Genomic DNA, 27,813 nt, shown 5'->3' with positions numbered 1-27,813 from the left:
TAAGAGGAGCGCGCCCCCTCGTAGGCTCGCTCTCTCAGCGCCCAGCTCTAAGGTCTAGGAACCTGGGCCTCCCCAGCTCACCCGGTAGGCGCGGAGCCCGGAGAAGGATCACGCACAGCTCACGAGCACACATGCAAAATTACTCTGGACGCTTCTCACAGGCCGACGGACTAGTCGCGCAGCCTGTTCGGCGCTCGACTTTCCCGCCGCTGGAGGGGCGGCGCCTTGTGGCCCCGCCCCCGCCGGAGGCCCCGCCTCCGCAGGTTGATGGCAGCGGCAGCTGGGACTGCAGCGGCGCCCGGCCCCGGGAGTCGCAGGCAGTGGCCGGAGCGCGCAGCCGAACGCCCGGGCCCCAGACGCCGCGGACACCCGGAGAGGCAGTTCCGGCGCCCTGACGCCTCCCTCGGCCTTTAGCGCACCGCCAAGCCCCTCCGCAGAGAAGTCGCAGCGTGAGCACCCCTCGGCCGGCCCAGGACCAGGTACTCCCCCCGCCAACACCGCCGCCGCAGCCAGTGGAGCGGGCGGGGTGTCTGGAGGGGACAGAGGTCTGCGCTCCCTCCACCCGCCCCCGCCACCGCCGCCAAATTCGGTCCCGGGCGGGGCGGACTTGGCGTCTATATTTGGCCGGACAGCGGCCCGCGCGCCCTCAGGGCGCAGACACCTCGTCTCGCAAGAACGCAGTGCCGGGGCCGAAGGAGGGTGCGGGGAGGCCGAAGGCCGGGCCTGAGGCCGGGGGCTGCAGAAGCGGCTTGAAGGGCACAAGGATGCCCGGTGCTGGGGAGGGGCTGGAGGCAGCGGCTGCGGCTTGGGAAGCGCTCGGTGTGGTGCCTGGGGAAGAGCTGAGTGCAAGCTCCTAGCGGGAGAAGAGGCACCTCACCCTCCCCATTCCACTTCTGAAAATCCGGCTCTGGCCTGGGGAGGGGTTCGAGGACCCCAGCCGCAAGAGTTTAGCAGGAGAGAGGACCCAGAGGAGAAGTGGGACTGAAGTATGGCGGGCAAAAGCCAGAATACCGTGGTGAGGGCCTCTTAGGAGAAGCCGGTGCGAGAAGGGTGGGAGGAGGACATCTACCTTATGGCGCATTCCTCCCACTCCCACCCGACCCGCGACAGCATGGGAGGAAACTGAGAACAGGGGCAGGAAGGACTCAGGTTAGCTGACAGGAGGAACTCCTCCTTGGCAAATTTTTAGAAAAAGGCAAACCCCATTCGCCTAACCTATGCCAGAGATGCTGAACTTAGAATCTTGGGGGGCTGCAGTCCTAGCCCCTCAAATGGCCTTAAGCCAGGAAGTCTCTGATTGTGGACAAGACGCCTCTGGGAGATAAAACACTTCGGTGAAGAGATGCTCACCCAAGGCTGGCAGCCGGAGGGCAGCCTGGTGTTGAGGCTCCTCCCAAAACCGCTTGAAGGTCCAGGAAGCTTTCAGGCCCAGTTAGCTTCCACTGTTGGCCCCAGTCTAAGGGCCGGTCTCTAAGGAGAAGTCAGGTCCCCAATCCAAGTCCCTCGAACTAAGCGAAGAACTCCCATATATTAATTACCTTGAAGAAAACGCCTTGCTTCTAGGACCAGACTCTATATTAATTTATACCTGACTCTTGGCAAGATAATCCTTCTCACTTGCCACTTCCCCAACTCTTCCTCCCTCCCACAGCTACAGGACTAAGGACCAAAAGCATTTCTGGGCACTGAGATCCTTCATCTCTGCCCCCAGCTATGAGCCGGCGCGTGGTTCGGCAGAGCAAGTTCCGCCACGTGTTTGGACAGGCAGCAAAGGCTGACCAGGCCTACGAGGACATCCGTGTGTCCAAGGTCACATGGGACAGCTCCTTCTGTGCCGTCAACCCCAAATTCCTGGCCATTATTGTGGAGGCTGGGGGTGGAGGTGCCTTCATCGTCCTGCCTCTGGCCAAGGTGAGGGATGAGGGGAAGGAAGCAGGTGGAGGACACCGACTGTGACTCCTGGGGACTCCGGACAGCAGCCTGTGTTCTCACCTAGCTCCATTCCTAATTTGGGAGGACAGTCTAGGTGGATTGACTGCTCCCTATCCCCCAATTGCTCTGGGACCGATTGGGAGGCTCCCTCACCCCTCCCAGAACAGCAGCATCACATTGGTCCCCACCCACACACAGCCCATCCCTTCTCCATGCAGCACCTTGTACCCAGCAGGGACCTGGAGGGGGTGATAGATAGTTGGGAAGCAGTGGAGTCAGGACCTGGCTGGCTTCTGTTTCTATTCTCCTGATGCCACCCCGCTTCGTGTTTCTGGCCTCTGGATCTTTGTACCCAGCCCAGGGTGACTACTGGATTAAATCACACCCCGGAGAAGCACAGTGAGGACAGGGTCAGGCTCTATCCAGAATCCTTGGCTGCCTCCCCCTTTCTGGTTCTTGCAGTGAAGTAGAATGAGAGCAAAAGGCAGGCGGACATGACATATCAGGCCAGAGCCCCCAATACTCCAGGGATGAGGGCCAAGCAAGGACCATCACCTTTACTGAGCAGCCTCAAGGCCCTCAGCCATCCCTACCCATAGGCTGTCCACTCCAAGGCATGACCTTAACCTGGATTCTGGCCTCTACACCTTGTTAGGAGAGGCCCCACAGGTGGCAAGGTCAGGATGAGGCCTGACAATAGCCAGTGATTCACTCCAAGACAATGCAGACGCCATCCAAGGACACCATCCCCAGGGCTCGAATTTCAGTGGGAGCCACCTCCTCCCCCAGTACAACCGCCATTCCAGTGCCACACAGCCATCCCTCTTCCCTGCCGCCTGGTCTGGGTTGATGCCAGCCCCTGCAAAGGCCTCAGAGCCCCCGCAAACATACCATAAAGATTAAAAATAGATGGGCCTCAGCTCAGGTTGGGAGATAGCAGGCACAAGGAGTGCCTGCTGCTTGTGGTTCCAAGGTAAAGCCAGTGACTAGGGAGAGATCTGCCCCGTGCGGCTAGGAAGGAGCTATGCAGCCCTGCACTGCATATAACCTTACCTTGACCTAGTCCATCAGGGGTTTCCCAGAGATATTTCAGGTGCAGGGGACAGGCCCAAGAACAGCGTCCTCCAAGGAGGTGTTCTTGGAAGAGCACTGGACTGAGAAGTCAAGTCTTGGCTCTACCAGTATCTTACTGTGTGTCCTTGGCTAAGTTATCTTACCTCTCTGCCTCTGATTCCTTGATTAAATGACTTAGACTCTGCCTTCAGGGAAGTAGAGGAAGTAGGCTGTCTGGGTTTGGAGGAGCAGAGAGGGGGCGAGTTCTGCAAAGAGACAACAGATAACATACAGTTGAGATGTAAACAGGTCCACTCCCCCCCGCCGAAAACACACAGGAGAATAGCCCCATATCTCCTTCTCTGACCCCTGCAGACAGGGCGAGTGGATAAGAACTACCCACTGGTCACTGGGCACACTGCCCCTGTGCTGGACATTGACTGGTGCCCACACAATGACAACGTCATCGCCAGTGCCTCAGATGACACCACTATCATGGTAGGCACCGGGTGGATGCTCCTGGGCTGTGGGGCAGGGGAAGCGGGGAGGGCGGCCTCACCTGTGCTGTGTAAGGTGGTAAGGGAGGTACTGAGTGCCAGGACCTGCCCTGCCCAGCTCCCAGGCTATTTTCAGCTACATGCCCACCCCCTCCCAGGATGCACTGCTTAGGACTAATTATAGCTGTGGCCACCTTGGAGCCTGAAGAGCAGGGGGGCAGTGTTCTGAAGTCTCCCTGCTCAGGGGAGTAGGGAGGTCTCTGGAGAGCTGACAGCGCCCCCTCCTGGCTCCCAGCCGTTTCCCGTGCCCCAGGCGGGCACCATCTCATATTGTCCTGCATCTGACTCTTACCTGGCTAGAGGGCCGGTGGAGTTGCGGTGGAGGTGGGGGATTAGGGGAAGAAGTGAAATCTCTCAGTTGTGTCCTGTTCTTTGCGACCCCATAAATTTTAGCCTGTAACCCCATGAACAGGCTCCTCTGTCCATGGGATTTTCCAGGCACGAATACTGGAGTGGGTTGCCATTTCCGTCTCCAGGAAGTAGGGGAGGAGCAGTGATGAAGCTGGCTCCTCATCCCACCTACCCTACGCCTTTTCCTTCCACCCAGGTGTGGCAGATTCCAGACTATACCCCTGTGCGCAACATCACAGAGCCCATCATCACACTGGAGGGCCACTCCAAACGTGTGGGCATCCTCTCCTGGCACCCCACTGCCCGGAATGTCCTGCTCAGTGCAGGTCTGGGGGGCTAGGGAGGGGTCCCTACCATAGATCGGGGGCGGGGAGGGGGTGGGAGTGGCAACAGCAGGGCCCAGGTGATGATGTCTGGCCATTCTGGGCAGGTGGTGACAATGTGATCATCATCTGGAACGTGGGCACTGGGGAGGTGCTCCTGAGTCTAGACGACATGCACCCAGACGTCATCCACAGCGTGTGTTGGAACACCAACGGGAGCTTGCTAGCCACCACCTGCAAGGACAAGACCCTGCGAATCATCGACCCGCGCAAGGGCCAGGTGGTGGCGGTGAGTGCCTGGCCTGGCCACTCTCCAGCCCCTACGTCAGGGGGCAGCTGTCAGGCCTCTGTACCCGCCCTCCCCTGAGCCCTGATTCCAGCGCTCACCTTTTCCACCTCGATCCCAGACCCCAGTCCTCCCTTTAGCCCCCTGCCCTAAGTAAGCCCCTAGCTCCGCTGGTCTCTGTCCGGCTCCTGTTTCCCCCCTTCCCTGCATCTCAGCAGCCCAGATGAGGGCTGTCCTATTCGAGACTGAGGAGGGGAGAAGCTGCAAACTCTATCCTCCCACCAGACCTTGCATGAACCTGAGCCCCCGGACCCCTCTCCTCCCAGCCGGCACGCCTTCTTCCCGGGTCTGGACCCAACCCTGGCTTGCAGGCAGGCCCCTTTCCAACCTAGTTGACCAGCCGGGTGGAGGGTTGGGGGCCATCCCCGTGCATTGTCTGTCCCAGCTGGGTGGCCTGCGAGGGCGGTGGCACCTGCCTCACCAGCCTCAATCTAACCCGGGGCTCGGGCTGCGCGGGACACTGCCCGTCGGCGCGTCCAGCGCGGCGGGGCCGGGCGGAGCCGTGCGCGCTCTAACCCACTAACCCCGCGAGCAGGAGCGAGCCCGGCCTCACGAGGGCGCCCGCCCGCTGCGGGCCGTCTTCACCACAGACGGGAAGCTGCTCAGCACCGGCTTCAGCAGGATGAGTGAGCGGCAACTCGCGCTCTGGGACCCGGTAGGCCAGGCCGCACGCGCTCACTCCTTCGCTGGGTCAGCTGGGAGCGCCCTCCCCGGCCGTGGCCCGCGTCCAAGAGAGCCGAAGCGGAGCGGGGAGCTCCGGTCTGGGAAGAGCCTGGCCGCGCTCCGGGGAAGCCTACAGACATCTCCCCTGCGCTGAGGGCGTTTAAGGGCTCAGCATCTGCAGAGACGCATGCGCGCCCCGCGCTCTCCAGGCCTGGGGCCACCCAGGGGGACCCCAGGAAACTGAATATTTAGGGCCCCTTTTGTCTCCGCCCCCGCCCTCACACCTAAGTCAGCAAGTTGGTTGCCCGGCCCTCCAGGCTTCCCAGGGCAGGCAGCTGGGTGACGCCTCTCCCTGTCTCCTCCCCCCCTCCCCAGGAGAGGTTTGCAGCCCACGAGGGAATGAGGCCCATGCGGGCCGTCTTCACGCGCCAGGGTCATATCTTCACCACGGGCTTCACCCGCATGAGCCAGCGAGAGCTGGGCCTGTGGGACCCGGTAACGCAGCTGGACGCTTGGGGTGTGTGCCCCGGGGACTGGCATCATGGGGGAGGGGCCAGGCGCCCCCCACCCGCAGGGCATGCCCACCTGGACAGGGCTGGAGGCTGCTGCCCCCTTGGCAGCGCCTGCCAACCCCACACCCACCCCTCTGCCCAGTTTTGCTGCGTCGCCTGAAGGAGCCCACGCTGGCGCCCCTACCTGGTGATGCCGAGTCCCTGGGGGTGGTTTGCGGTGACTGCATGCGACGGCACAGGGGTCTAGGTGCGGGGGACCAGGAGTGGTGTCCAGAGGTTGGGTCTGCAGTTTCGTTCACCAGAGCTGCCTTGGGAGTGCGAGGGCGTCAGGGAGGGCAGGCAGTGTCCAGGAGCTTGGGGGCATCCGGAAGCGGCACCAAGGGCAGGCTGGGGCTGGCGGTTCACGCCTCCTGTGCTTGGGCAGAACAACTTCGAGGAGCCAGTGGCGCTGCAGGAGATGGACACAAGCAACGGGGTCCTACTGCCTTTCTATGATGCCGACTCCAGCATCGTCTACCTGTGCGGCAAGGTGCTGGTGGCCGGGAGGGGAGAAGGGGCCGGACGGAGATGAGGGGGGCCTGCCCGATACAGCTCTGAACCGACTGACTTTGCAGGGCGACAGCAGCATTCGGTACTTTGAGATCACTGAGGAACCGCCCTTCGTACACTACCTGAACACCTTCAGCAGCAAGGAGCCGCAGAGGGGCATGGGCTTCATGCCCAAGAGGGGACTCGATGTCAGCAAGTGCGAGATCGCACGGTCAGCAGCTTTGCCCTTCCTGCTCACCTGCCTCTGTCCCCACGTCCCATCTGGGAAGACGCGGGGGCTTCCCCAGGCGTGTAATCTTTGGAAAGGAGTGGGCTGGGTTGGGAGCTTGGGGTCAAACAGACTCGTTTCCAGTGCCAGCCACAACGCTACACGCTTGACATTCTCTGAACTTCAGTTTCTTAACCTGTTAAGGATGATAAACACCCTCTCAGAGGCGTTTTACCAGTTGGATGTGTTTAAAGTGCCGTGCATCGTAGGCGCCCGGCAAGTGCTGGCTTCTAATCCCTTCAGTTCAGTCGCTCAGTCGTGTCCGACTCTTTGCGATCCCCCTTGGTCCCCAGCAAAAGGGAGTGGGAGCCTGAGCGGTTGCTGATCGCCGCTCCCTTTTAGGTTCTACAAGTTGCACGAAAGAAAGTGTGAACCCATCGTCATGACTGTGCCCCGCAAGGTGAGTTGATTGCGAGAGGGTTGGGCAGAGCTCCGAGGCGGAAGGGAGCGGAGCAGGCCGGACGCTGCGCTTGTTCTCCTGTCTCCCTACCCCTGCAGTCAGACCTGTTCCAGGACGACCTTTACCCAGATACTCCGGGCCCCGAGCCGGCCCTAGAAGCAGACGAATGGCTATCAGGTCAGGACGCCGACCCCGTGCTCATCTCGTTGAGGGATGGTTACGTGCCTCCCAAGCACCGCGAGCTGCGGGTCACCAAGCCCAACATCCTGGACGTGCGCCCGCCCTCCGGCCCTCGTCGCAGCCAGTCAGCCAGCAATGCCCCCTTGTCGGTAAGGCCCCGCCCGGCTCCACCGAGGCCCAATCTGCAGCCCCCTACGGCCCCGCGCCCAACACCTCTCCGGTCCTCTGCGCCCCGCAGCAACACACCCTGGAGACGCTGCTGGAGGAGATCAAGGCCCTGCGCGAGCAGGTGCAGGCCCAGGAGCAGCGCATCACGTCTTTGGAGAACATGCTGTGTGAGCTGGTGGACGGCACGGACTAGCGCAGCGTCACCGGGGAGGTCCAAGCCAGGAGGCACAACGGGGCGGAGCGCCAGCACACCCGCAGGCCCCGGCTTTGGGTCCTGAGCTCCGCACTCCGCCCCCTAGGCCTGGGTGGGGACTGGGGAGGGAACTCCGCCCTTCGCGGGAGTTCTGGACAATTGCAGAGACTCGTGTCCGTCTGGCGCCCGCCTGGCTGCATACCTCATCCCGGATTTAGGCAGGAGCTGGCCTTGGAAGGGCCTCAGCAATGGTGCTGCACCGCAGGCAGTGTCCCCTTTGTTCCTCGCCCAGGGCAGAGAAAGTGCTTAGTGTTAGCGCAATGCTTGGAGATGGTGGGGAGCTTGAGATTGACCTCAAAGTGGTAGTGATTCGACGGGTCTCCCCAGACTGGGGAAAATTACACTTCTCCCTCTAATCAGCTCACTTGACCCCACCACCCTGAGTGGTCAACTGAACGGGCGCCACCCCAGTTCTACAGGCAGACACAAACGTTGGCTGTAGAGCCGGTCCCCTGGGCTACACCCACTAGTCCATGGCAGAGGGCTCCCTTCCTTTTCCCCACCTGCGGGTGAGAGGGCAGCTTCCGCGTGGCACTTTCTCAGAACCAACCAGAAAACTGGCAAAAGGAAGCAGGTTCCACCTCCACTACACACACATACACACACACCTCCCAGCCCTCTGCTGTACACACACACCCCTCCCAGCCCTCTGCTGTACACACACACACACACACACACCCCTCCCAGCCCTCTGCTGTACACACACACACCCCTCCCAGCCCTCTGCTGTACATACACACATACACACACACCCCTCCCAGCCCTCTGCTGTACACACACACACACACACCCCTCCCAGCCCTCTGCTGTACACACACACACCCCTCCCAGCCCTCTGCTGTACACACACACACCCCTCCCAGCCCTCTGCTGTACACACACACACCCCTCCCAGCCCTCTGCTGTATACACACACACACACCCCTCCCAGCCCTCTGCTGTACACACACACACACACCCCTCCCAGCCCTCTGCTGTACACACACACACCCCTCCCAGCCCTCTGCTGTACACACACACACCCCTCCCAGCCCTCTGCTGTACACACACACACACAGACACCTCCCAGCCCTCTGCTGTACACACACACAACTCCCAGCACTCTGCTGTGGCCTTGACTCTAGGAGGAAAACAAGATGCTCTGAATGAAACATTTACCAAGTGCTCAGTCTCTGCCTCCTGCATGGGTGGGGATGCGAGACCCCCAGCCTCTGTAAATGCCACCGCCAGAATCCTGGAGGCCCTGACAGATGAAACCCTCGGCTCAGGACCCACCAGACACCCTCTTACTTCAGAGCCCTCCCCACTCTGAGGTTCAGAAGGAACCCTCAGCCCGCGGGTGGGCAGTCTTCCCCAGTAAAGGCAGGTAGGAAAAACCTCGGGTTTGAAGCCTCTTTTATTTGTGCCTCAGAATCAGTCTGGTGCCCCTGGCATCAGGGAAGGGGGTGAGAGGAACAGCTTCTCTTTGTTCTTTTTCTTCCATCCCTTTTGTGTCCCTTCTGAGCCTCACTGGCTGAGCCAGGAAGGCCAGTCCGAGAGAACCCAGACAAGGGTGTGCGGTGGGCCCCTGCCCCCGGCGGGGTCTGTGCTTCTCTGGGTGGGTGGGGTGGGGCAGAGGGGAGCCGGGGGTTAGCACCATTGGATGAAGGGTTTTAGAGTCAGCCCCTGGGTGGGGCAAGTGGGATGCACAACCACAGAGGGCTAGCAGCAGCTGGTGGGAAGGGGTGGGTAGTGGTGCCACGGCCCTGGGCGACCCCTGCCTTGTTTGCGCCGCACCCACTATGCCCCTCATTCGCCAAGACACCATGAGGGAGCCAGGCCTTGCCCAGACCTAGCCTCCTCTCTGATCACAAAAACATGCCTTGGGGATGGGGACTCCAACCTCTGGCCGCCCCCAAGAGAAGCTGGGACCACCCTGAGACCCGGGAGGGGTGTGGGGGCTGGGGGAGCCTGGCACCCCGCTAAGTGCACTTGACGCTGAAATGCGGGGGTGGGGGAGGGGCTGGGCCCTGGACGTGCTGGTTTGTGTCTGGGACAAAGCGGCAACACAGCACGTGGGGAGCTCAGCTGCATCCCCCCTGGGGATGCAAAGGCTTCACGGGCAGTGTCCTGGAGTGGGGTCAGTGAGCAGAAAGGAGGACCGCCCAGAAGGAGCAAAGGACGGGGACCCTGCTTCTCTCAGGACCGTCTCCCCCTCAGGACCGCCTGGTTCCACCCGTGGACCGGTCCGAGCCCAGGGGAGAAGGGTGGGAGGGGGGTCAGGATACAGCAAAGCAAGGGAACCGGGCCGTACCAGCTGCCTCCAGGGCCCTGGCCCGGAAAGGTACTCCGCGGCCGGGCCGAAGCCCTCCCCGTCGGTTGACGGGTGCGCCGCTGCGCCCGCGAGGCGACCCCTCCGGTCTCCAGACGCGTCTAGGCGAGCGCGCGCGCGGGGCGGTCCTCGCTCCGGGGCGGGTTCCGCGGGGCGTGGCCTGGGCGCCCGGCAGAGGGCGCTACTGCTCGGTCAGGGAGAGCCGCAGGATGCGCTCCAGCTCCTCCTCCTCCTGGCGCGCGCGCCGCCGCCGCTCCTCCTGCTCCTGCGCAGACAGCTCCATGGCCAGCCGCAGCTGCTCGTCGTAGCTCCGGAACACGTGGCCGCCCGGGCCTGGGCGCGGGCTGGGCCGAGGGCTGGGGACCGACGCCAGGGCTGCGCGAGGTACGGGCTGGCGCTGCGGCGTGGGCGGAGCGCTCCTGCGGGACAGGTAAAGAGAGGTCTAGGGCCCCTCTGCCCAGAAGCGCGGCGGGAGGCAGCGTGGAGGCCCTCAGACACCGCGGGCCTCGCCACCCACCAGAGGATCTGTGAAAGCTCTCAGGCCGCCTTTGGGTTGGGAAAGGACGCCACCTTGACACCAGCAGGGTCCCCAACGAGGGGACCGTGGTTTCTCTGGGCCATGGGGGGCTGCCCAGCTGGCAGTGGCCGGACGCGCCGTGGACAGGGTCCCGGTCGTGTTCTCTGTGTGTGGAGGCGGGGGTGGGGGCATAGACGCTTCAAAACCCTCTCGGGACGGGCGGGCACCGACCTGTCCTGCCGGCGGCCTTCGTAGGACATGGGGTGAGTGCCCGGTTTGCTGTTGGTGAGCGCCTCCCAGATGGTGACCTGCGGGGCGCGGTTTGAGCCCGTTAGCTGTGGTGGCGGCGCCGTGGTCCCGGTGGGGAGCCCTCCGCGCGGCCTCCGGGGACGCACCTGGTCGTACTCACTGCCCGCCTCAAGCAGGCTCTGCTGGATGGCGAACTGTAGCAGGTCGTCGTCGTCTTCGCGGGTGGTGGCCTCTCGCTGGCCGCCCAGCACGCTGTAGCCGCGCGGGGCCTCGAACAACGCGGGGGAGATCTCGCAGCCGCGGCACGAGGCTGGGGGCGCCAGGCCGGGGAGGCGGGGAGGGGGTCAGAGTGGACCAGACCGCCCCCTCCTGCCCGCTCCCCAGGAAAGCGCTCGGTGGGGGCCAGGGGAGTGGGGGTAGTGAGGGCGGGCTCGGGGTCTCACTGGTGGAACTGGAGCTGCTGACGCTGGAGGAGTCGCTGCCTGGGGAAGGGGTCTCGCTGCTGGGACTGCCTCTCACCAACGGCACCGGCTCGTCACAGCCATTGAGGTTCCCGAAGGTGATGCGGGCGTTGAGGATGTGGAAAATCGGAATTTCTGAGGATGAGCAAACCCATCAGGCACCACCCCCACCCACTCCCTCCCACCGCGGGTACCCCCTCTTAACCTCCTAAGAAGCCCCACTCTCCCCAGAGCAGCTCAAGAGGAACGAGAGTAGAGGCCTCACCAATCTTGACGGGGAATCCCGGAGGCAGGCGCAGGGTAATGAAATCCCGGAGCTTGGCGAAAAGTGCGTTGCTGACGGCCATGAGGTCAATGATGGGGGCCACCTGCTCACACAGGGACAGGGGATGCTCCTCACACAGCCACAGCTTGGCCTTGAACCTGCCCCCCACCCCGCAGATACCAAAGGGTGAGGGCCATTGTAGAAGCCACGACCCCTCCCCCAGCCCTGCCCAGCCCCAGCAGGGGCCCTCACTTCTGTGTTTTGGTGGTCAGTTCCATGGGGCGACCCATGTCACGGTTTCCAAGCTCAAAGTTGGGGTTGAAGTACTCTTCTGCAGTGATGGCAGTGGGGTTGGCTTGGCTCAGGGTCTGAGTGATCAGGGTCTGTAAAACCACACAGGGAGGAGCTCATGAGCCCTTCTCAGTTCCGGAGGCCAGGCCAGCCACCTGGTATTACAAGTCCCAAATCTGTCTCCTTTCCCCCCAACTCCCCACCACTGTGGAGCCGACAGGGCCTTGGGCATTGTGGAAAGAAAGCAAGTCCACACAGGATGCCTCCTCCCGATCCCCATCCACGCCCTTCTACACAGGGGTACCCCTGGCACACACTCACCCCGTTTTGGGGGCCCCCATGCTGCTCAGCAATTCCCAGGAAGGACTGCAGAGGTGTCTTACAACCTACGAGAAACACGACATCTCAGAGGACACTGCAGCCCCTCAGAAGGGACAGCACCCAAGACCCAGGGAGGAGGCTGGTCCCTGGTGGGGAGGGAGGGTGGCTCACCCACACCACACACTCAGGCAGGCACCTTCACCTGAAGGTGCCTGAGGACTCCAAGGGGGCAGGGGCAGCTGGAATAAAAGTAGGCCTGGGGCTCAGGAGAGACTTCCCCAAATGTCACTCTCCAGGCTGTGACACTGGACAAAAAATACCTGGGAGCAGTTTGGGGGTATGCATGTGTGTGTTTTCCTTCAGGGGCTTCCGTAGTAACTTCATTTTGTTCTCTTGTGAGGTGGGAATTCCATTTTCCCACTTTAAACAGACTAACTGGTGCCTAGAGAGTCAGGTGTAGTATCAGTGGGCACAGAGAATTAGCAGCAGGGCCCATGTCTTCCTGCCTCTGGTGTGTCCTATTAGACTGGAATGGCTGATAGTATACGTGACATCCCCCCACCCACAAATCCAGTGCAGATATTAGTAATCAATTACAGCATCCCTTCCCATTGAGCCCAAATGATGCCTTAGAATCTTATCAGCACTCTAGGCAGCCACTACCAATCACTAGGATTTGGCATTTTAATTGAAGCCTACTTGCCTGAGTAAGCTATCCGGACTCTTGCTAGTGTGTCAGAGGAAATACTGATTAGAAGGGCTCATGTGGGAGCTGGTTCCTCCCCACACCCCTTTTCCCCATCCCCCACCCACCTCTGCCTGATTACCTTTGACCTTGCCCTTGTGCTGTTCTGAAAGATGTTCTGTCCGTGTCCGCGTGATGAGCTCCACGTTGGATGCCCCATATACCTGGGGACAGACGAGGGAAGGACTCGCTGACAGCTTTGGTACTTCTGTCCCTGCCCCTGCCCCCAAGGGCATCACAAACATTTCCTTTAAGGAATGATCAGGGGAGGGAGGTACCGTTTGTTCCAGTCCAGGCCTTTGGGCAAGTAATTATATGAAGTTATTCATTCATTTTCCTATTCATTCAACAGACATTTTGTGAGGACCATTTCTAGGCCAGGCACTGAGGCAGGCATCAGGGATACAGTGATGAACAAGCATGGCCAGACATGATCCCTGTCCTCTTGAGGCTCAAAGTCTTTTTGAAAAGACAAGAAGACAGTGGATGGTAATAACCCAGTGTGACATGTCCTCTAGATGGAGAAGCACAGGACTGTGGGAATAAAAAGCAGAGACCATAACCTAGCCTGTGAACCAGGGAAGGCCTCCAGGAGGAAACAGCAACAACACAGAGCCCTGCACTGGTTAGCCTCTTCACCATGTGACCCCACGTGGGTGATGTGAGGGTCCCATTAGTGACTGTGGGAGACCTCCCTCAACAGTCTGCTCAGGCGTGAAGGCCTGGCTTTGGAGTCAGCCAGCAGATCTGGCCGACCCTGTGCCGGTTACTTAATCATTTTAAGCTTCTGCTTTGTCTTCATAAAATGGGCCAGTACTCTACTTCATAGAGTTGTTGTGAAGATTAAATGGGAAACCATAGAAAGGTTGATTAAAATCAACCTTTTGTAAACCATCTGTAAAGTGGGAATAATAAAAGCACCTACCTTAAAGGGTTGTTGTGAGGATTAAATGAGTGTGTGTGAGATATACGCACATATGTACATAGACATGTGTACATGTGTACAACTGACACACATACATACACGCACAGACATTTAAAATGTCAAAATAGAGCACTGCACGTGAATGTAATGTTTTCGTTTTACTTGCTACATCATGTCTGACTCTTGCAACTCCATGGACTGTAGCCCACCAGGCTTCTCTATGGGATTTCCCGATCAAGAATACTACAGTGGGTTGCCATTTCCTTCTCCAGGGGATCTTCCCAACCCAGGGATCAAACCTGCATCCCCTGTATTGGCAGGCAGATTCTTTACCCTGAGCCGCCAGGGAAGCCTGAATGTAGTATTAGGTGGACCAGTAAAGGCCAGCTCTTCTCATCAGTTGCCTGTTAGTCTCAGGCTCTTCCCTCCAGACTGTATTGTCTCTGTACCTCCAAGGCTTAGAAACTGGTCAGGAAGCCCCTGTCCCGCTCACTGTAGGCAAGAGTGTGGTGGATCTGGCACCTCGGAACTGTGACCTCACCTTGGCTTCATACCCATTCACTATCTCGGTCTTCTCACTGCGCCAGCCCAGGATGCCTGTCTTGTTCCTGGGGAAGCAGAGTGGTCTAGGTCAGGGGGCACCCACCAGGCTGGCTCCAGGCTTCCCAAGGCACGCCCACTTACCTCTCAAAGGAGATGTTCCTGGTGTCCAGTTGCGTAGTGACGACAGGTGCAGTGAGCCGGCTCAGCACCTGCTCCTCCGTGGGCTGCGCAGCAGCCAGAAGCAGCTCACGGTCCTGCCCGGCCAGAGCCAGGGTCTCCGTGTACACCACGCGGCGGTCGTGGTCAATCTCCATAACCACGGCACTCGCGTCTGCCAGCCCCAGAAGAGCTCAGGGAGTCAGGGCTCACGTGGGGGTGTCCCCAGCCTCCCCACCCGGCCCTGCCTCCCACCTGCCTGACCTTGGCCCCTGAAGATGAAGCTGCGGTTTCCTCGCTGCCACGTCATGTGGTCAAAGCCCAGGAGTGTGGTGTCTACCCGAAGGTTCTGTCCACTCTTCCACACTTTGTAGGTGTCACTGGGGCAGATCTTGGACACCAAGGGCACTGAGTGGATGAGAAGGTCAGAGGTGGCTTCAGTTTGCCTGGCGCACCAAACCCCAGAACATGGGGGTCAGGGGTGTGTCTGGGAATGGGTAAGGGAACTGGTGGGAAAGCAACCTCTCCCCCAACCAGCAACCCCCAACAAATGCAGACCACAGTCATTCAGATATGAGCAACCTAAAGTCGGAGACAGGCATGAGTCAGCCACCACTAAGTCCCTAGTATTCACCATTTAATTCATTCAATCTTGCATCCAGTCTTCTAACAAATATTTATTAAACACCTCCTCTGTGCCAGGCACTGGGGATACAACATTGAACAAGACAGGACCCCTGCCATCTTAGAGCTTACCTTCTAGCAAGGGATGACAGGTAACAGACAAATGAGCCAGTCATTACAAAGTGAAGGAATTAATAACGGAATGGAGGCAGCGTGGAAAGGCCTCAGGAAGAGTTAGTGTTGAGCTGAGAACTAAAAGGTGGGAGGGAGCCAGGGGTGCGCAGTGGGAAGAAGGCTCCAGGCAGGGGAGCAGCAAGTGCAGGAGCCCTGGGGCAGGAGACGACCCGAGAGGCCCCTGGCAGTCCCTCTTACCCCAGCTAGTGAACTCCCATTTCATCTCCACGTAGAAGTCCTGGGCCTGGAGGATGAAACGGAGAGTGGCTACGCCTGCACTGGAGACAGGGATCGAGGGCCACGGTGGGGAGGCGAAGAAGCTGGCCCTCACCTTGCGCAGCTTCTCCAGGAGCACGGGGATGCCCGCCAGCCGCTTCACCACCCGCTGGTAGTCCCGGTACCGCAGCACCAGCTGCACCAGCTCCAGGTCCCGGGTACTCACAGCTTCCTGAAGCACTGGGGGTGGAGGTGGGGGGGTGGGCAACGTCACAGGGCAGGACCCTGCCTAGGGCTCCCTGCAGCCAACCAGAGGTGACGATATGGTGCCGGGAGACCCAGGCTGTGGGGTGGAAGCGAGCAGGGGTGCCCACCTGTCCAGCCGCTGCGATTCTCCCTGCCCACATCTGCGCCGTGCGCCAGGAGCACGCGGGCACACTCGAGGTGCCCCAGGGTGGTGGCCAAGTGCAGGGGAGTCCGCCCCCGGGGATCCAGCTGCTCAATGTCCACCTGGAGGAGGTGAAGCGGTTGCCCTGGTCACGTCGTGAGGCAGCCCATCTAAGCCTGCCTCAGGATTCCATTAATGATGGAATCAAGGCAGTGTGGAAAGGCCTCCGGAAGATACAGCGATGAGCTATCTGTCTCTAGGCAGGCAGCAATCACCTAGTTGTCCTGCCTTGCCTGTCTTAGAAAGCAATGGGAGAGACAGGCACAATGAGCCGGGGTCAAGTGGAAAGGGGCTTGCAGGACAGGGCAGGAAGTAACTCTGAGAAGGGGAGGAGCTTCCTTTCCAGTTCACCTAGGTGCCCTGACTGGGCTCACTCTTCCAAGGTCCAGTGGTTTGCCTGTGACGAGTAAGCTTGGGACTGAAGGGTGATCTAGAGAGGCTACTGGCCAGGGAGGGCACCTGAGGCCTGTCCTAGGTGTCCAAGACCACACCTTCAGGAAGGGCCACCAGTTTAGATCATTGACAGTATCACTGTGAGGTTTTAGCACAGCTGCAATGATACATTACCAGGAATAAAAGACTATGTTCATGGTACACCTTCAAATCCATGTCCTGTGCCTATGGGACACTAACATTTTTTAAAATAAATCCTGTTGTTTTGTGAATAGCAGTTATATTGCATGAGATTTTTGTTGGGTGATAAAACCGTATGTTTATTAAATATAAGCATTTAGATACACTTCAGGAGACTAGGACTTCTGTTTAAATATGTGAACTGACCACATGCATGTAACTACTCTTCTCTGCCCCAAAACTTGATTAAAACGCCAGGGAAAGGCTTCTATGCCGACATGAATAAATAACTGAAATTACCATCCCACCCAGAACAGAGAAAACTATTGCTTGAAATAATTGTTTTCAGACATTAGGCAACAATTAGTCCAGGACTGTGATCCCCCAAGTAAGAAACAAGGTGGGACCTATGATTGCCTAAGTCTCTACTTGGAGGAATATTCCAAACAGCCATTCAGAGAGGAGAATCCCCAGCAGAGCATGGTAGTCCACTGAGGAGCTGAGAGATAGCAGCAGGGAGGCTGAGGTAGTTAAAACTTGCAGGGCAGAGTTCCAGGAAAAAGTAAGCTATGTTTTGTTTTGTTTTGTTTTTTAAAGAGCTCCAGAAATCTGCATGTGGTTCTTTTGAGTCTTTGCTAAATATTAAACTTCACATTTTTAGAGTGAAACTGAACAAAACCAGGCAGAAAAGAAACAACAGACTCAAGGGAAAAAATTCTCAGAGTTGAGCCATAGCAGGGAAGCATTCAAGCTCCAGCCTGCTAGAGTAGAGAACTCTTGTTGATTACCCAGGGTATTCAATAGAGAGGTATTCAAAAGAAGGATTATACCTTAGAAGTTGTTCAGATACCAGGCTGTGTCCAACTCTTTGCAACCCCAGCCTGTCCTTAAAGACCCACCCAGGCCTAATTTTAATAAAGATAAAAAATAAACTCAAAAGGATCAAATTGCTTTGCCAGTAACTTAAATTAGGCTGCCAGAACAAAGCCTAACACTCCTTTAAATGAAGACAGCAAAATCCCGATGCTTAACATCACAGCATTTACAATGTCCAACGTCCAGTTAAAAATTACTAGATATGCACAGAAGTAGGAAAATATGACCCATAATCAGGAGAAAAATCATTTAATAGAAACATTCTGACATAATAAAGATGAATGGCTCAGTGTGCTCAAAACTTTAAGAAAAACAACATTCACAAAGGAAAAATTAGGAGATAAAATGTTCTGAAATGAAATTTTCACTGGGTAGAGTTAATAGCAGATTAGACACTTCAGAATGAAAATAAGTGAATTTAAAGATACAGCCACAGAACTATACAAGCTGAAGAACAGAGGAGAAAAGAGGCACTGAAAAAACATTCAAACAGCCCCAGCAATTTGTCAGACATTATAAGGCATTCTAACATATGTATAATTGGAATCCCACAGGATCACAAAGGAAGTGGAGGAATAAGACAAATTTAAAGAAATAGCCAAAAAATTTCCAAATTCCATTTAAAAAAACAACAAAACAACCTACTGTAGTGAGTTGAATACTGGTGCCATCCCCCCCACCAAAAAAAACACCCCAAAAATATATCTACATACTAACCGCTAGAACCTATGAATGTGACCTTATTTTGAAAAAGGGTCTTTGCAGATACAGTTAAGGATCTCGAAATGAGATCAGCCTGAATTATCCAGGAAGGCCCTAAATCCAGTTTTATGTGTCTCTGTAAGATGCAGAGAGACGTTCCATGTGAGAGGAGGCAGAGACTAAAGTGGCGCAACCACAAGCCGAGGACCGCCGAGAGCCACAGGCAGCTGGAAGACGCAAGGAAGGGTTCTCCCCTAGAGCCTTTGGAGGGAGCAGTGCGTATATCTTGCTTGAGTTTAGACTTCCAACCTCCAAAATGATGAGAGAATAAATTTATTATTTTAACCCACCCTGTCTGGTAATTTGTTGCAGAAACTAATAAAGTGACAAATCCACAGAACCAAGGAACTCAATGAATCCCAAGGAAGATAAATACCCAAAAGCCTACACCAAGGCCCATCATAATCAAATGCTGGAAACTAGTGATAAAAAGAAAATCTTAAAAGCATTTTGAGAAATGAGACACACTATGTATGGAAGGACGAATACAGGAAATTCTACATTTTTTAAAAATCAGAAACCATGCAAGCTAGAAGACAATAGCATGAAGTCTTTAAAGTGCTGGGGGCGGGGAGGGGATGGGAATTGTCAACCTCAAATTCAATATCTTGTGAAAAATATACTTCAAAAATAAGGGGAAATAAAGATTTTTGTGGACAAATAAGAACTAAGAGAATTTGTCACCAGAAGGCATGTAAGAAATGTAAGAAATGTTAAATGAAGTTATTCAAGTAGAAGGAAAATGATACCAGATAGAAACTTTGATCTACACAAAGGAATGAAGATTGCCTCAGAAGGTAAATGTGGGACTTCCCTGGTTGTTCAGTAGTTAAGAATCTGCCTGACAGTGCAGGGGTCTCAGGTCCGATCCCTGATTGGGGAACTAAGATCCCACAGTCCTCGAGGCAGCTACCCTGCAATGAAAGATCCTGCGCGATACAGCAAAAATCCCACCTGCCACAACTAAGACATCACACAGCCAAATAAATGTGTTTTTTTAAATAATGCCAATAAAATATTTAAAACCCACAAGAAAGTGGCCGGAGCATTACAACTGACTTAGGGGAAGAAAGGGTACTAGAACCCAGCCATTCACAGAGGGAAACCCCAGTCAAGCTAGAGACCCCCACTTAGCACCCTTGAAAGGTGAAGAGCATGCAGGCAGTGGGAACAGCAGAGGTGAGAGAAAGGCTCAGAACTGAATACTGGGGGGCCTGGTTAAACTTTAGAAGCCCTGGTTCCCTCCCCAATTTTGTAAAGCTGGGAGATGCCCCCCGCCCCGGCTTCTCTCCATGGGATGCCAGGGGGTTTATCCTCTGTAGAAATTGTGCCTGAGAGACTTCCCTGGTGGTCCAGTGGCTAAGACTCTGCACTCCCAGTACAGGAGGCCTGGGTTTGATCCCGGTGAGGGATCTATTAATCAATGATCAAAGATCCAGTGGGCCACAACTAAAGACGCGATGCAGCCAAATAAATAAATAAAAATAAATGTTAAATAAATTGAGCCTGATATATACTGAACTTGGTCTGAGGATGAGGTCATGAGACTGAAAACTGATGAACAGTGTAAGTCCAGTCCCCACTCTGCCTGAAGTCCTCATCACTGGCAGCCAGGCTGCACGCTGCACTGTCCCATCCCGCCCCTAGCAGGAAAGTGGAGGAATCTTTCTTGGAGAAACCAGAGGCACCAAAGACCTCTGGGTACAGACATTTGGGGATCCTAACAATAAGCAGGCCAGTCATCTTAGAGCAGCACCCGTGTATTAATAAGCTCCACGTCTCCATCCTTAATTATGCTCTAGCAGCCAAGGATGACCGGACACTGCCGGTCCAGAAAGCTGCCCAACATGAAAGAAAGATACCAAAACACGCAGATAGGTGCTAAAAACACAGAGGAAACAACTGTCGATGCAGGAAACAGAAAACTGGAGGCAGGGACAGTCATTTACACCCTCAGAAAAATACAGAAAGGAAACTGAATCCATGAAACAGAACGGGACTTTCTGACCTGTGCTGCTTTCCCTTGCTTTCGCCACTCCAGCTGTCCCTGGACAGCTTCCCCCATCCCAGTTCCCCCATCACAGTAAACAGCACCTCGGGTCACTCCCTTTCCAGGGAAGACTTTTTCTCTCTTTTTCTCTCACCTTCCATATCTAATCCACCAGTAAAATTTGACCTTATAGGCTCTACCTTCAAAATAGATCCAGAGTCATTTTAGCTGTTACCACCTTCAGGCTACCCTCCTGGTCGTAGCCACCCTGTCTGTCACCTAATTCCTCCCACTCCTCTCTTGGTTCCTTAGGTCTGTTCTCTCTAGGGCCCATCACAGGTACCTGTAAAATATTATTCCTCAGGTCCCGATGCCCTTTAGCTCAGAACCTCTCCGTGGCTTCCCATGCAGTTGAGGATAGAATCCTGAATGTCTCTGAACTCACATGCTCTCCCATCTCTCCAAGCTCCACTCTGGCATGTTGGCCTTCCCTGGAACCATCTTCTTCTGGGTCCTGGTAGCCACAAAGCTTCCTCCCTCACTTTATTAAGGCTACCGCTCAGATGTCACCTCCTTGAAGGCTGTCCCTGACAAGCCAGCTCAAGTGACAGTTGCTATTTGTCTGTCTGTTGTCCCTTCTGCTCCAGCTCTCTTTCAGCATTAAATTGCCTGCTTATTTCTTCACTGTCTCCCTCTCCTAGACTGTATGTAAGCCCCATAAAGGAACTGTCTGTTTTGTTCAGTGCTATATCCCCAACTCTAGACAGTGTCTGGCACATAATGGGTGCTTCATAAATATTTATTAAGCAAATGCCTAGATGACTATTTTTAAGGGACATGGGGAAGGAGGGCAAGGCAGTAAAGAGTAAAATTGATTAGCTAGTAAATAGCTGTAGAAGTATGTTGTTTATAACATGAGGCAAATAAATGAACTGCCTAAAGAGTTCAAAGTGGTTGCCTCTGGGGGTGAGATGCAGAGGTGAGGGAGGCAGGGAACTCCTTTGTCAAAAATAAAACATTTTAAGTGATTTATATAATTTGTATAACCTTCCGTTGGCATTTCCTTGTCTTTAAATATACAAGGAGCCTCAAAATTTAAAAAAAAAAAACAAACCCAAACTGTGCCCAGCCCCTGTGCCCTCTGAGCTGTAGCTTGGAGTCCACCAGCTCCCCAGAGAGGAGGGCAAAGCATTATTTACTCTCTGCCTCTTACAGGTTGAGCTGGGCCCCTCAGGGTCCAACCTGGGTGGAATCCTGAGTCTTGGGATAGGAGTGAGGCAGCATCCACAGACCCTGAGCGGGCTGGGTCACCGGGGTGTCAGGAGGAGGGCTGCCCACGGGCCGCAGCTGAGCCATCATCCTCCCACCAGCCCTGCCCCAGATGCTGCTGCTGCTGCTAACAAGGCCCCAGGGAGCCAGCAGGGCCAGCCCCAGGGCTCCAGATGCCGCCCGCCTCCCCCTCCCTCAGGTGCTTCGGCTCCAGGCTGCAGAGGCCGGTACAGGCCAGAAAGGGGTGCCCGCCCTACCCCTGCTCCTCCGGAGCTCTCCTGGCAGCACTCCCCAGGGTCCCCAGGGCCCCGGTGTGTTCCACAGCCACGGTGAGCCCTGTGTACTGTCAGCCAGGCTCCAAAGAAGATTCCCTGCACCCATTCAAAGCTGGGCCCTCGGTGGAAGCGGCACCTTGCCGAGGGCCCAGGTGGGAGAATTCATTAATTTCCTCGTCAAAGGCCTGCTGCTGTTTAATTGCTGGAATGAAAAGGTTTCCCGTGAAACCCAACCCCCAGCCCTTAGAGGATAGAAGCTCTGCACCCCAGCCAGCCTCAGCTGGAGGCCCAAGCAGGGACTTTCGAGCTTAGGAGCTGAGGCTCCCTGGGCATAGTCTCCCTGTTTCCATTCAGGCCCCCGTCTGCACACACACACACACGTGCTCCTGCATCCACAAGCACAGCACATGTGCACCCGAGTGTACAAGGGCATGTGTCCAGCTGCCCTCCAGCCTGCAGGCTTCTACTCATGTGTAACACACATAGATGCCAGCACATTTGCACATGGACACTCCTTGAACCCACGTGCACTCGCAGAGTATTTTTCGAAGTTGTTTAGCAAGTCTTTTTGTTAGGTGAAATCTTATAAGAGCGCTATACAGTAAACGCAGGTGCTGGAGGAGCAGATGGGCTCCTTTCCCTGCTCCACCCCCTCCCCAGGGAGGACAGCCCAAGTCTGGTGTGGCCACCACCGCTTCTGTGCTTTCCCACCAGGTGGGCCTGAGCTCTCTCAAGGGGAAGCGAGGCAGGGTGCTTCCCCGTGGACAGTGGAGCTGGGCCCGTGGGGGTGGCACCTGCTGAGTCCCCCTCCATTCTGCCCCACGCAGCCCCTCCCCCTCATCCCAGACACATTGATTTTTGGTTTCGAGGGTTTGTGGCTCCCTCTCCCGAGCTTCCCAGCTCATCAGCTGTGGTGACAGCCTATACCAGGGACTGCCTACTTTGCCAGGAGATGCAATCACAGGTGCTCCTGGTCACAACAGGTACCTTGGGTGGGACAGCCTCTGTCTGAGCATCCAGGGGCCCCACAATCCCAATCTCACCGGGGTGTCAGGTCAGAGAGATGACCTGGGGAAATCAGGAAGGAGGACTATGGTGGAGGCGGCCGCCAGAAGAAAGAAAATGTTCCCCTAGGACCACCATCCAGTCCCCTCCAGAGTGGTTGCTGCCCAAGGAGAACCTTGCTCTCCTTGGCCCTCCCACAGGGAGCTATTCCTGTCTAACCTCCACCACCTACCTCCAGGGAAGCCCAGGGACTTGTAGCTCCAGAACCAAGGCCATGCCCAGTTGTCTGGACCTCAGGCCTCATGCCAGCTAAGGGAGAACTGGCACATCCGTTACCCTACAACCTCCTGCCCCCTCCCAACCTGGCAGAGCAGGTGCATGGCAGAAAGCAGGGCACCCAACAACCGTTGTATTGCTGGGCATCGGCTAGGGGCGATCATGGACACCTCCCTTCAAAAAACCTCTGCTTAGCACCTCCCTCTCCCCACCACACCCTGCCGCCAGCCCCTGTGAACTTGCTCAGAAGGCTGCCATGCCATCCCCCTCCTCCTTGGCCAGCACTGCCAAGCCTGCCCACGGGAGGGCCTCTGCGGGGCTTTCTTGGAGTGAAGAGGAGACTGCTATGCCAAATGAAGACCAGGGAAACCCAGCTGCTGTGTGTTTGAGGAAAGCCTGGCTGTTTTCTGTGACAGTGGATGCCAAGAGGACCAGAGATCAGGGACCCCCAGATGAGATGCCTGGGGTTGACAGGGTTTCATTAGGATGTTAGGTGGCACCCCAGACCCCTCACCTGCAGGAAATGCCTGGGGAGGGGGCATCCTTAGCTCTCCTAGCAAGTCTGAGGCCTGGAGAACTAAGTGCACATCTGGATGCAAGGATTCCGTCCAGGTCAGTCCTGGAGTCGAAACTCTGCCTGGGGGCTCTCCCACCCAGACTGACTGGCATTCCCTTCTTGGCACCCTGGTGCAAAGGAGAGGACTGATCTGGCTCCTTTGTGGCTGAAGAAGGGTTTCTCCTCAACCTGTGCCCTGTATCCCCTCAGGGCTGGGATCAGGGCAGGCAGTGTACATTTCAGGAAGACACAAATTCACCAGGGTAAGGGGATGAGTGGGTGGGGTTGGGGTACACCTGGTTCCTGCAGTAGCCTGAAGGGACCACACTCAGTGGTCCAAAGGAGCCCTACCTGCAGCAGGCTCTGGCACCCCTCTCCAACCCCACCCCAGCAAGAGGACTGCTGACTATCTATCAAAAAGGCCTGGGTGAAATGGCCTTTTCTTCTAGGGCATTCTGCCTCACTCCAGTCTCTGCAAGGAAAAAAGCACCCTCCTCTTGGGCAAGGGAGCACGATCAAGGTGTTCTGGACATTCAGCCACTAGCCTTCTGCCTAACAGTTCTTCAGCCAATCATCAACCATCCCACTGGGAAGTTCCTCTCAGGTCATACTCAAATCCCTCCAGCTGTACCCTCCCTCAGGGTTGTGTCTTCTCTTGCCCTCAGGGGAGGAAAGCAGAGACAAGCCAGAAGAGGCTGAACTGATTTAGCACCCTGCACATCACACAGCTTCCCTGTTCACACTTGCATCAGCACAACGGGGTCTTTGGGAGGGCATGGGATGTGCCTGGTTTGTTCATCTTTGTCCCGGGAGCTACCACTCTGACCTCGCTTCCTTTACCAGTCCAAGGAGCAACCTGAAGCGTCCTTGTGGAAGTGGAGGGAGAATGGAAGCGGACACCCCAACCAGAGGTGAAGGCTCAGGACGCCTCATCACTTCCTGCGCTTGCCGCGCACAGCCGGGTGTCCTGCTGTTCTGAGGGCCCGGAGGCCGACGTGAAGACAGGTGCCAACCCTCACCTCGCTTGCCTGGCGATGTCCTGCTCTCCACCTCACTCTTCCCTTGGGAAGCAGACAGCTCCTCAAACTGAACTTCCTGTGACTCAGGAAGTGGCCCTCAATAGGCATATTCCCCAAGGGGCAGCGCCTGAGGAAACCACTCCCAGTCCATGGCCCCAGGATCGCAGATCCAGGCCAAGTCTGCAGGCCTCAATGGAGATACACCAGGGCCAGCTGGGCCCAGCTCTGGCTTTTGCCTCCCCACCCTGGAGGGCAAGTCGTTTCTGCGAGAAGAGCCTGCCTGTGACCTGGGCCCAAGGGCTGAGTTGGGAATTAACTGTGACCTGTGCCTGCCTGCCTCTGTCCTGAAGAATGGTGAGGAGACTCCATCCCTGATAATATCTTCTTGGAGGCCACCGCCCAGCCAAGGCTGGCTGACCCACCCATTCTCAATACTAGAGAACCAGGGAGCCGCTGTGTGTACAAAACCTCAAATCCTGTCGGGGGCCAGTGGGGCCCCGGCTTCCTCAGCACCTAGAAGCCAGGCCCAGCATCAGAGGGCAGGAGAACGCCTTTCAGCACCTGGACAAGGCCCTCCAGGGCTTCACCCCAGAGGCTCTCCCTCTTCACTCCCCATTCCTGAGCAGGCACTGGGGTCGGCGGCGTTCAGGGGTTCAGCCCAGAGTGAGCAAACAGATAAGCGCTCGTGGAGAGGGCAGAGGGCACTGGGTGGGGCAGGCACGCCTGGGAGTGTCCCGGCCTCGTCTCGGATCCTTGACCTGTGACCCCCTGCCTACGCAGGCCACCTCCGCACACTCACGCGGGAGGTGTTGCTGCCGGGCTGAGTGGAGCGGACTTTCCCACCGCGCGGAGCTCTGATGGAGCCGGCAGCCCCTCCCCGCAGCCCTCATTGCCCCGGCGGAGGAGGGGCAGGGCGTCCCCTACCCCAATCAGGGAGGGTTCGGAGCACGTGTGGACCGCCCGGCCGGGCCAGAGCCGAGCGAGCGGGGGCCGCTCCCATCATCCTCTCCAGGTCAACAGCACAAATGCGGCGCCGGCGAACAAAGAAGCGCTGCAAACTCGCCAGGGGGGCGGGACAGCCCGCGCCGCGCCCCCTCCCCAAGCCGGGCGGGCTTGCGGGGCCGTGGGGTCCTCGCGGCGCCCCGACGGCGCTCTTACCTGGCCGGCGCGGACCTCTTTCTCCAGCTCGCGGTGGCGGTTGTGCCACACGAGGTAGTGTAGCGGGTACTTGCCCTCGGGCCCCTTCCTGGCGGAGGCGTTGGCGGGGATCATCGCCCGCTCCTCATACCGGGGCCGCGGCGCCCGGCCCGGAAGGAGGGACGGCGCCAGAGCCGGGGCCCGGGGCCGCGGGGCGGGGGGCCGGCGCTGCCTGCTCGCAGGGCTGCGGCTCGGGCATGTGCGAGCGGCGCCGGCGGGCGGGGGTGGCGCGGTGCGGGCGGCGCGGGCCGCGGGCGTCCTCGCGAGGCGGCGGCGGCGGGCGACGCGGAGAGGCCCCCACCCGCCCGCGGAGGGCGCGGGCACTCGGCGGCGCGGCGCGGACTCGCGCCTTGCCTCCCACACCCCCGCGCACAAAGACGCCGCTCGGCGGAGGGAGCAGGCGCCCGCAGCGGGCGCGGGGGCGCTCGGGGCGCGGGCCCCAGGGACGCCGCCGCCGCAGGGACGCGCGCCCGCGGCCCCCGGCACCCCGTAGCTGCATAGCCCGGCCCTCAGCCCGAGCGATCGGCTAGGGATGCGGGGATGCGGGGGAGAGAGGAGGGGGACGCGGATGCCCTGGGCAGCGCTTGTTATCACTGGGCCCCGCGGCATCATGGGGCTTGTAGTCCGCCTCGTGGAACTAGGGGGTGGTGAGTGGCCGGAGAGTGTCCCGCACTGTCCCCCTGATCCACTGAGACAGTGGGGAGTCAGGCCTGGCCGGGTCGGAGGCAGTGTCCTGACGTCTGATGGACTGGGGTGCACCCCCACCCCCTGGCATTTTGCCTTTTGCTGGGGAGGGACGGGGTTACAGGCCTTCCTCAAGCATTAGGGGGCGCGGGAAGGTGTGGCCTTCAGGCTTGAGTTTGAGTCCCGTGGAACGTGAGCAGGATCCAGATTCCAAGAAAAGAGTGACTGGTGGAAGGAGTCTTGAGAAAGGTGCGGGGCGTTAGTGTGCAGTGCCAAGGGTCATTGGAGCAACCAGAAATCTGGCATCTGAAATACTACGTAGGAGTCTTCCTGCCTTCTTTTAAAATTAAACTCCATCTTCTGCATTTGACTTTAGAAAGACGGTGTCTATTAAGGATGGGAGAACACACCCCTCCCCCCATACACTGCTGTCTGCAAGGACCTGAGTGGGGCTGCGCAGAGACTGCAGCAGGTGGCAGCTCCCCACCTCCACCCCGTGTGGTCCCCTCTGGAGAGGAAGCACTGGTTCCAAAGACTATCTCCTTCCTGAATAACTCCAGGGCAGAGAGATCTTTCCAGAAGGGTGCTTGCAGATGCCTCGATAAAAGTGGAATTGCCCTCCAGGGCAGCCTACTGCAGGAGCTAGAAGGACCTGGGGCTTGGCCCAGCCCCTGGAGGCGGGGAGGGACTGGGGTGTCCGAGGGAACCTGAATTCCTATTCCTCCTTACTAACTGCCTGACCTTAGGCAAATTGCTTAAATTTTCTCAGACCACTCATCTCTAAAATGTGTCTCTAATACTACCTCTTGGGGTTAGCTAAGGATGGCTACTGACCCGGAAATGATGCATCCCTCCCCTCACCAAGCCCACTGGGCCAGGTGGCGGGACCAGGCACTGCGCCTTCTGGAGCCCACCTTAGAACAAGACAGGAATCAGGGATTCCATACCAGCCCCACTTAGAACAATCCAAGAAGCGTTTGTGTGGGAGGTGCTAGCGAAAGCTTGCAAACTCTCCGTGCCTCTCTCAGGTTTCTTTGTGTGGTCTTCTCTTGTTCCTCCTCCACACCCTGCGGTGCCAGGCCCCGGCGCGGAACGATGAAGGAGGAGTGGACTGCCTCGCCCCTTTCTCCAGGCTGGGAGGAGCCAGTTGGCATCTCCCGCCGCCGGGGACCGCTGCCCACCTCCACCACGAGGGGTCACCAGAGTGCCGTGGCTGCAGCCGGAGTTGGGGAGGGGGCTGGAGCGGGGAAGGGACGGCCAGGAGTGGCCAGGAGAATGCCTGTACATTTCCTCATTAAATTGTTTTTTACAATCTTGTTGTGATCCTCTTTAACTGTCTTGCTTCCTGAGATGGCGAAGTCTCCAAAGGGAAATTTGGAAACCCTTTTATCCCTAAGCCCCAGGCCCAGAGAAGCTCGTCTGTGGCGGGGCTGGGGGCTTCGGGAACAAAGTTTGGAGAGTGGATCCGTGCTTCGGCCACTCCCCGGTAGTCCCAGGGCCAACCAGGAGATGGGGCTAGCGGGGTCGGGG

General features: G+C 57.5%; 2 protein-coding genes and 1 long non-coding RNA gene across 6 annotated transcripts; 2 read left to right on the top strand and 1 right to left on the bottom strand.

The window, feature by feature from the left end:
• Positions 1-253: 253 nt before the first annotated feature.
• CORO6 (coronin 6) lies at positions 254-8,932 on the top strand. Of its 3 annotated transcripts, none has more exons than XM_004012521.6 (11): positions 254-449; positions 1,652-1,911; positions 3,361-3,483; positions 4,090-4,219; positions 4,324-4,505; positions 5,601-5,720; positions 6,162-6,266; positions 6,352-6,497; positions 6,897-6,954; positions 7,053-7,283; positions 7,373-8,932. In XM_004012521.6, the coding sequence occupies exons 2-11, from the start codon at positions 1,714-1,716 to the stop codon at positions 7,493-7,495; spliced, it is 1,416 nt and encodes a 471-aa protein (XP_004012570.1). In that variant the 5' UTR covers positions 254-449; positions 1,652-1,713; the 3' UTR covers positions 7,496-8,932. The 3 variants fall into 3 exon arrangements, with proteins under 3 accessions (XP_004012570.1, XP_014954039.1, XP_014954040.1); XM_015098553.4 differs by having other exon boundaries at positions 254-479; XM_015098554.4 differs by lacking the exon at positions 5,601-5,720 and having other exon boundaries at positions 254-479.
• A 1-nt stretch (position 8,933) lies between these two features.
• ANKRD13B (ankyrin repeat domain 13B) lies at positions 8,934-25,798 on the bottom strand. Of its 2 annotated transcripts, none has more exons than XM_027975177.3 (15): positions 25,561-25,798; positions 15,728-15,863; positions 15,469-15,593; positions 15,336-15,381; positions 14,604-14,747; positions 14,325-14,514; positions 14,182-14,248; positions 12,798-12,963; positions 11,971-12,035; positions 11,611-11,741; positions 11,359-11,516; positions 11,076-11,228; positions 10,779-10,942; positions 10,615-10,691; positions 8,934-10,285 (listed from the first exon to the last, which is right to left on the bottom strand). In XM_027975177.3, exons 1-15 carry the CDS (start codon positions 25,672-25,674, stop codon positions 10,048-10,050), a joined length of 1,974 nt encoding a protein of 657 aa, XP_027830978.1. In that variant the 5' UTR covers positions 25,675-25,798; the 3' UTR covers positions 8,934-10,047. The 2 variants fall into 2 exon arrangements, with proteins under 2 accessions (XP_027830978.1, XP_027830979.1); XM_027975178.3 differs by having other exon boundaries at positions 12,798-12,879.
• Positions 23,751-27,595, top strand: LOC114116894 (uncharacterized). The gene is made up of 2 exons (XR_003590731.3): positions 23,751-24,756; positions 27,363-27,595. It is a non-coding gene; the product is annotated as an uncharacterized LOC114116894 (long non-coding RNA).
• Positions 27,596-27,813: the final 218 nt, after the last annotated feature.

This window comes from Ovis aries, chromosome 11 (assembly GCF_016772045.2).
Source record: "Ovis aries strain OAR_USU_Benz2616 breed Rambouillet chromosome 11, ARS-UI_Ramb_v3.0, whole genome shotgun sequence".
NCBI lineage: Eukaryota > Metazoa > Chordata > Mammalia > Artiodactyla > Bovidae > Ovis > Ovis aries.
This window is presented reverse-complemented; position numbering and strand designations above follow the sequence as displayed.

Bases quoted from the DNA above. Each gene is read 5' to 3' on its own strand.
- CORO6 (XM_004012521.6), top strand. From the start codon at position 1,714: ATGAGCCGGCGCGTGGTTCGGCAGAGCAAGTTCCGCCACGTGTTTGGA. The intron at 6,267-6,351 runs GTGCTGGTGGCC...CTGACTTTGCAG, and splicing joins TCGTCTACCTGTGCGGCAAG to GGCGACAGCAGCATTCGGTA. The intron at 7,284-7,372 runs GTAAGGCCCCGC...TGCGCCCCGCAG, and splicing joins CCAGCAATGCCCCCTTGTCG to CAACACACCCTGGAGACGCT.
- ANKRD13B (XM_027975177.3), bottom strand. From the start codon at position 25,674: ATGATCCCCGCCAACGCCTCCGCCAGGAAGGGGCCCGAGGGCAAGTAC. The intron at 12,036-12,797 runs GTAATCAGGCAG...TGTTTCTCGTAG, and splicing joins GCACAAGGGCAAGGTCAAAG to GTTGTAAGACACCTCTGCAG. The intron at 11,517-11,610 runs GTGAGGGCCCCT...GGTGGGGGGCAG, and splicing joins CTGACCACCAAAACACAGAA to GTTCAAGGCCAAGCTGTGGC.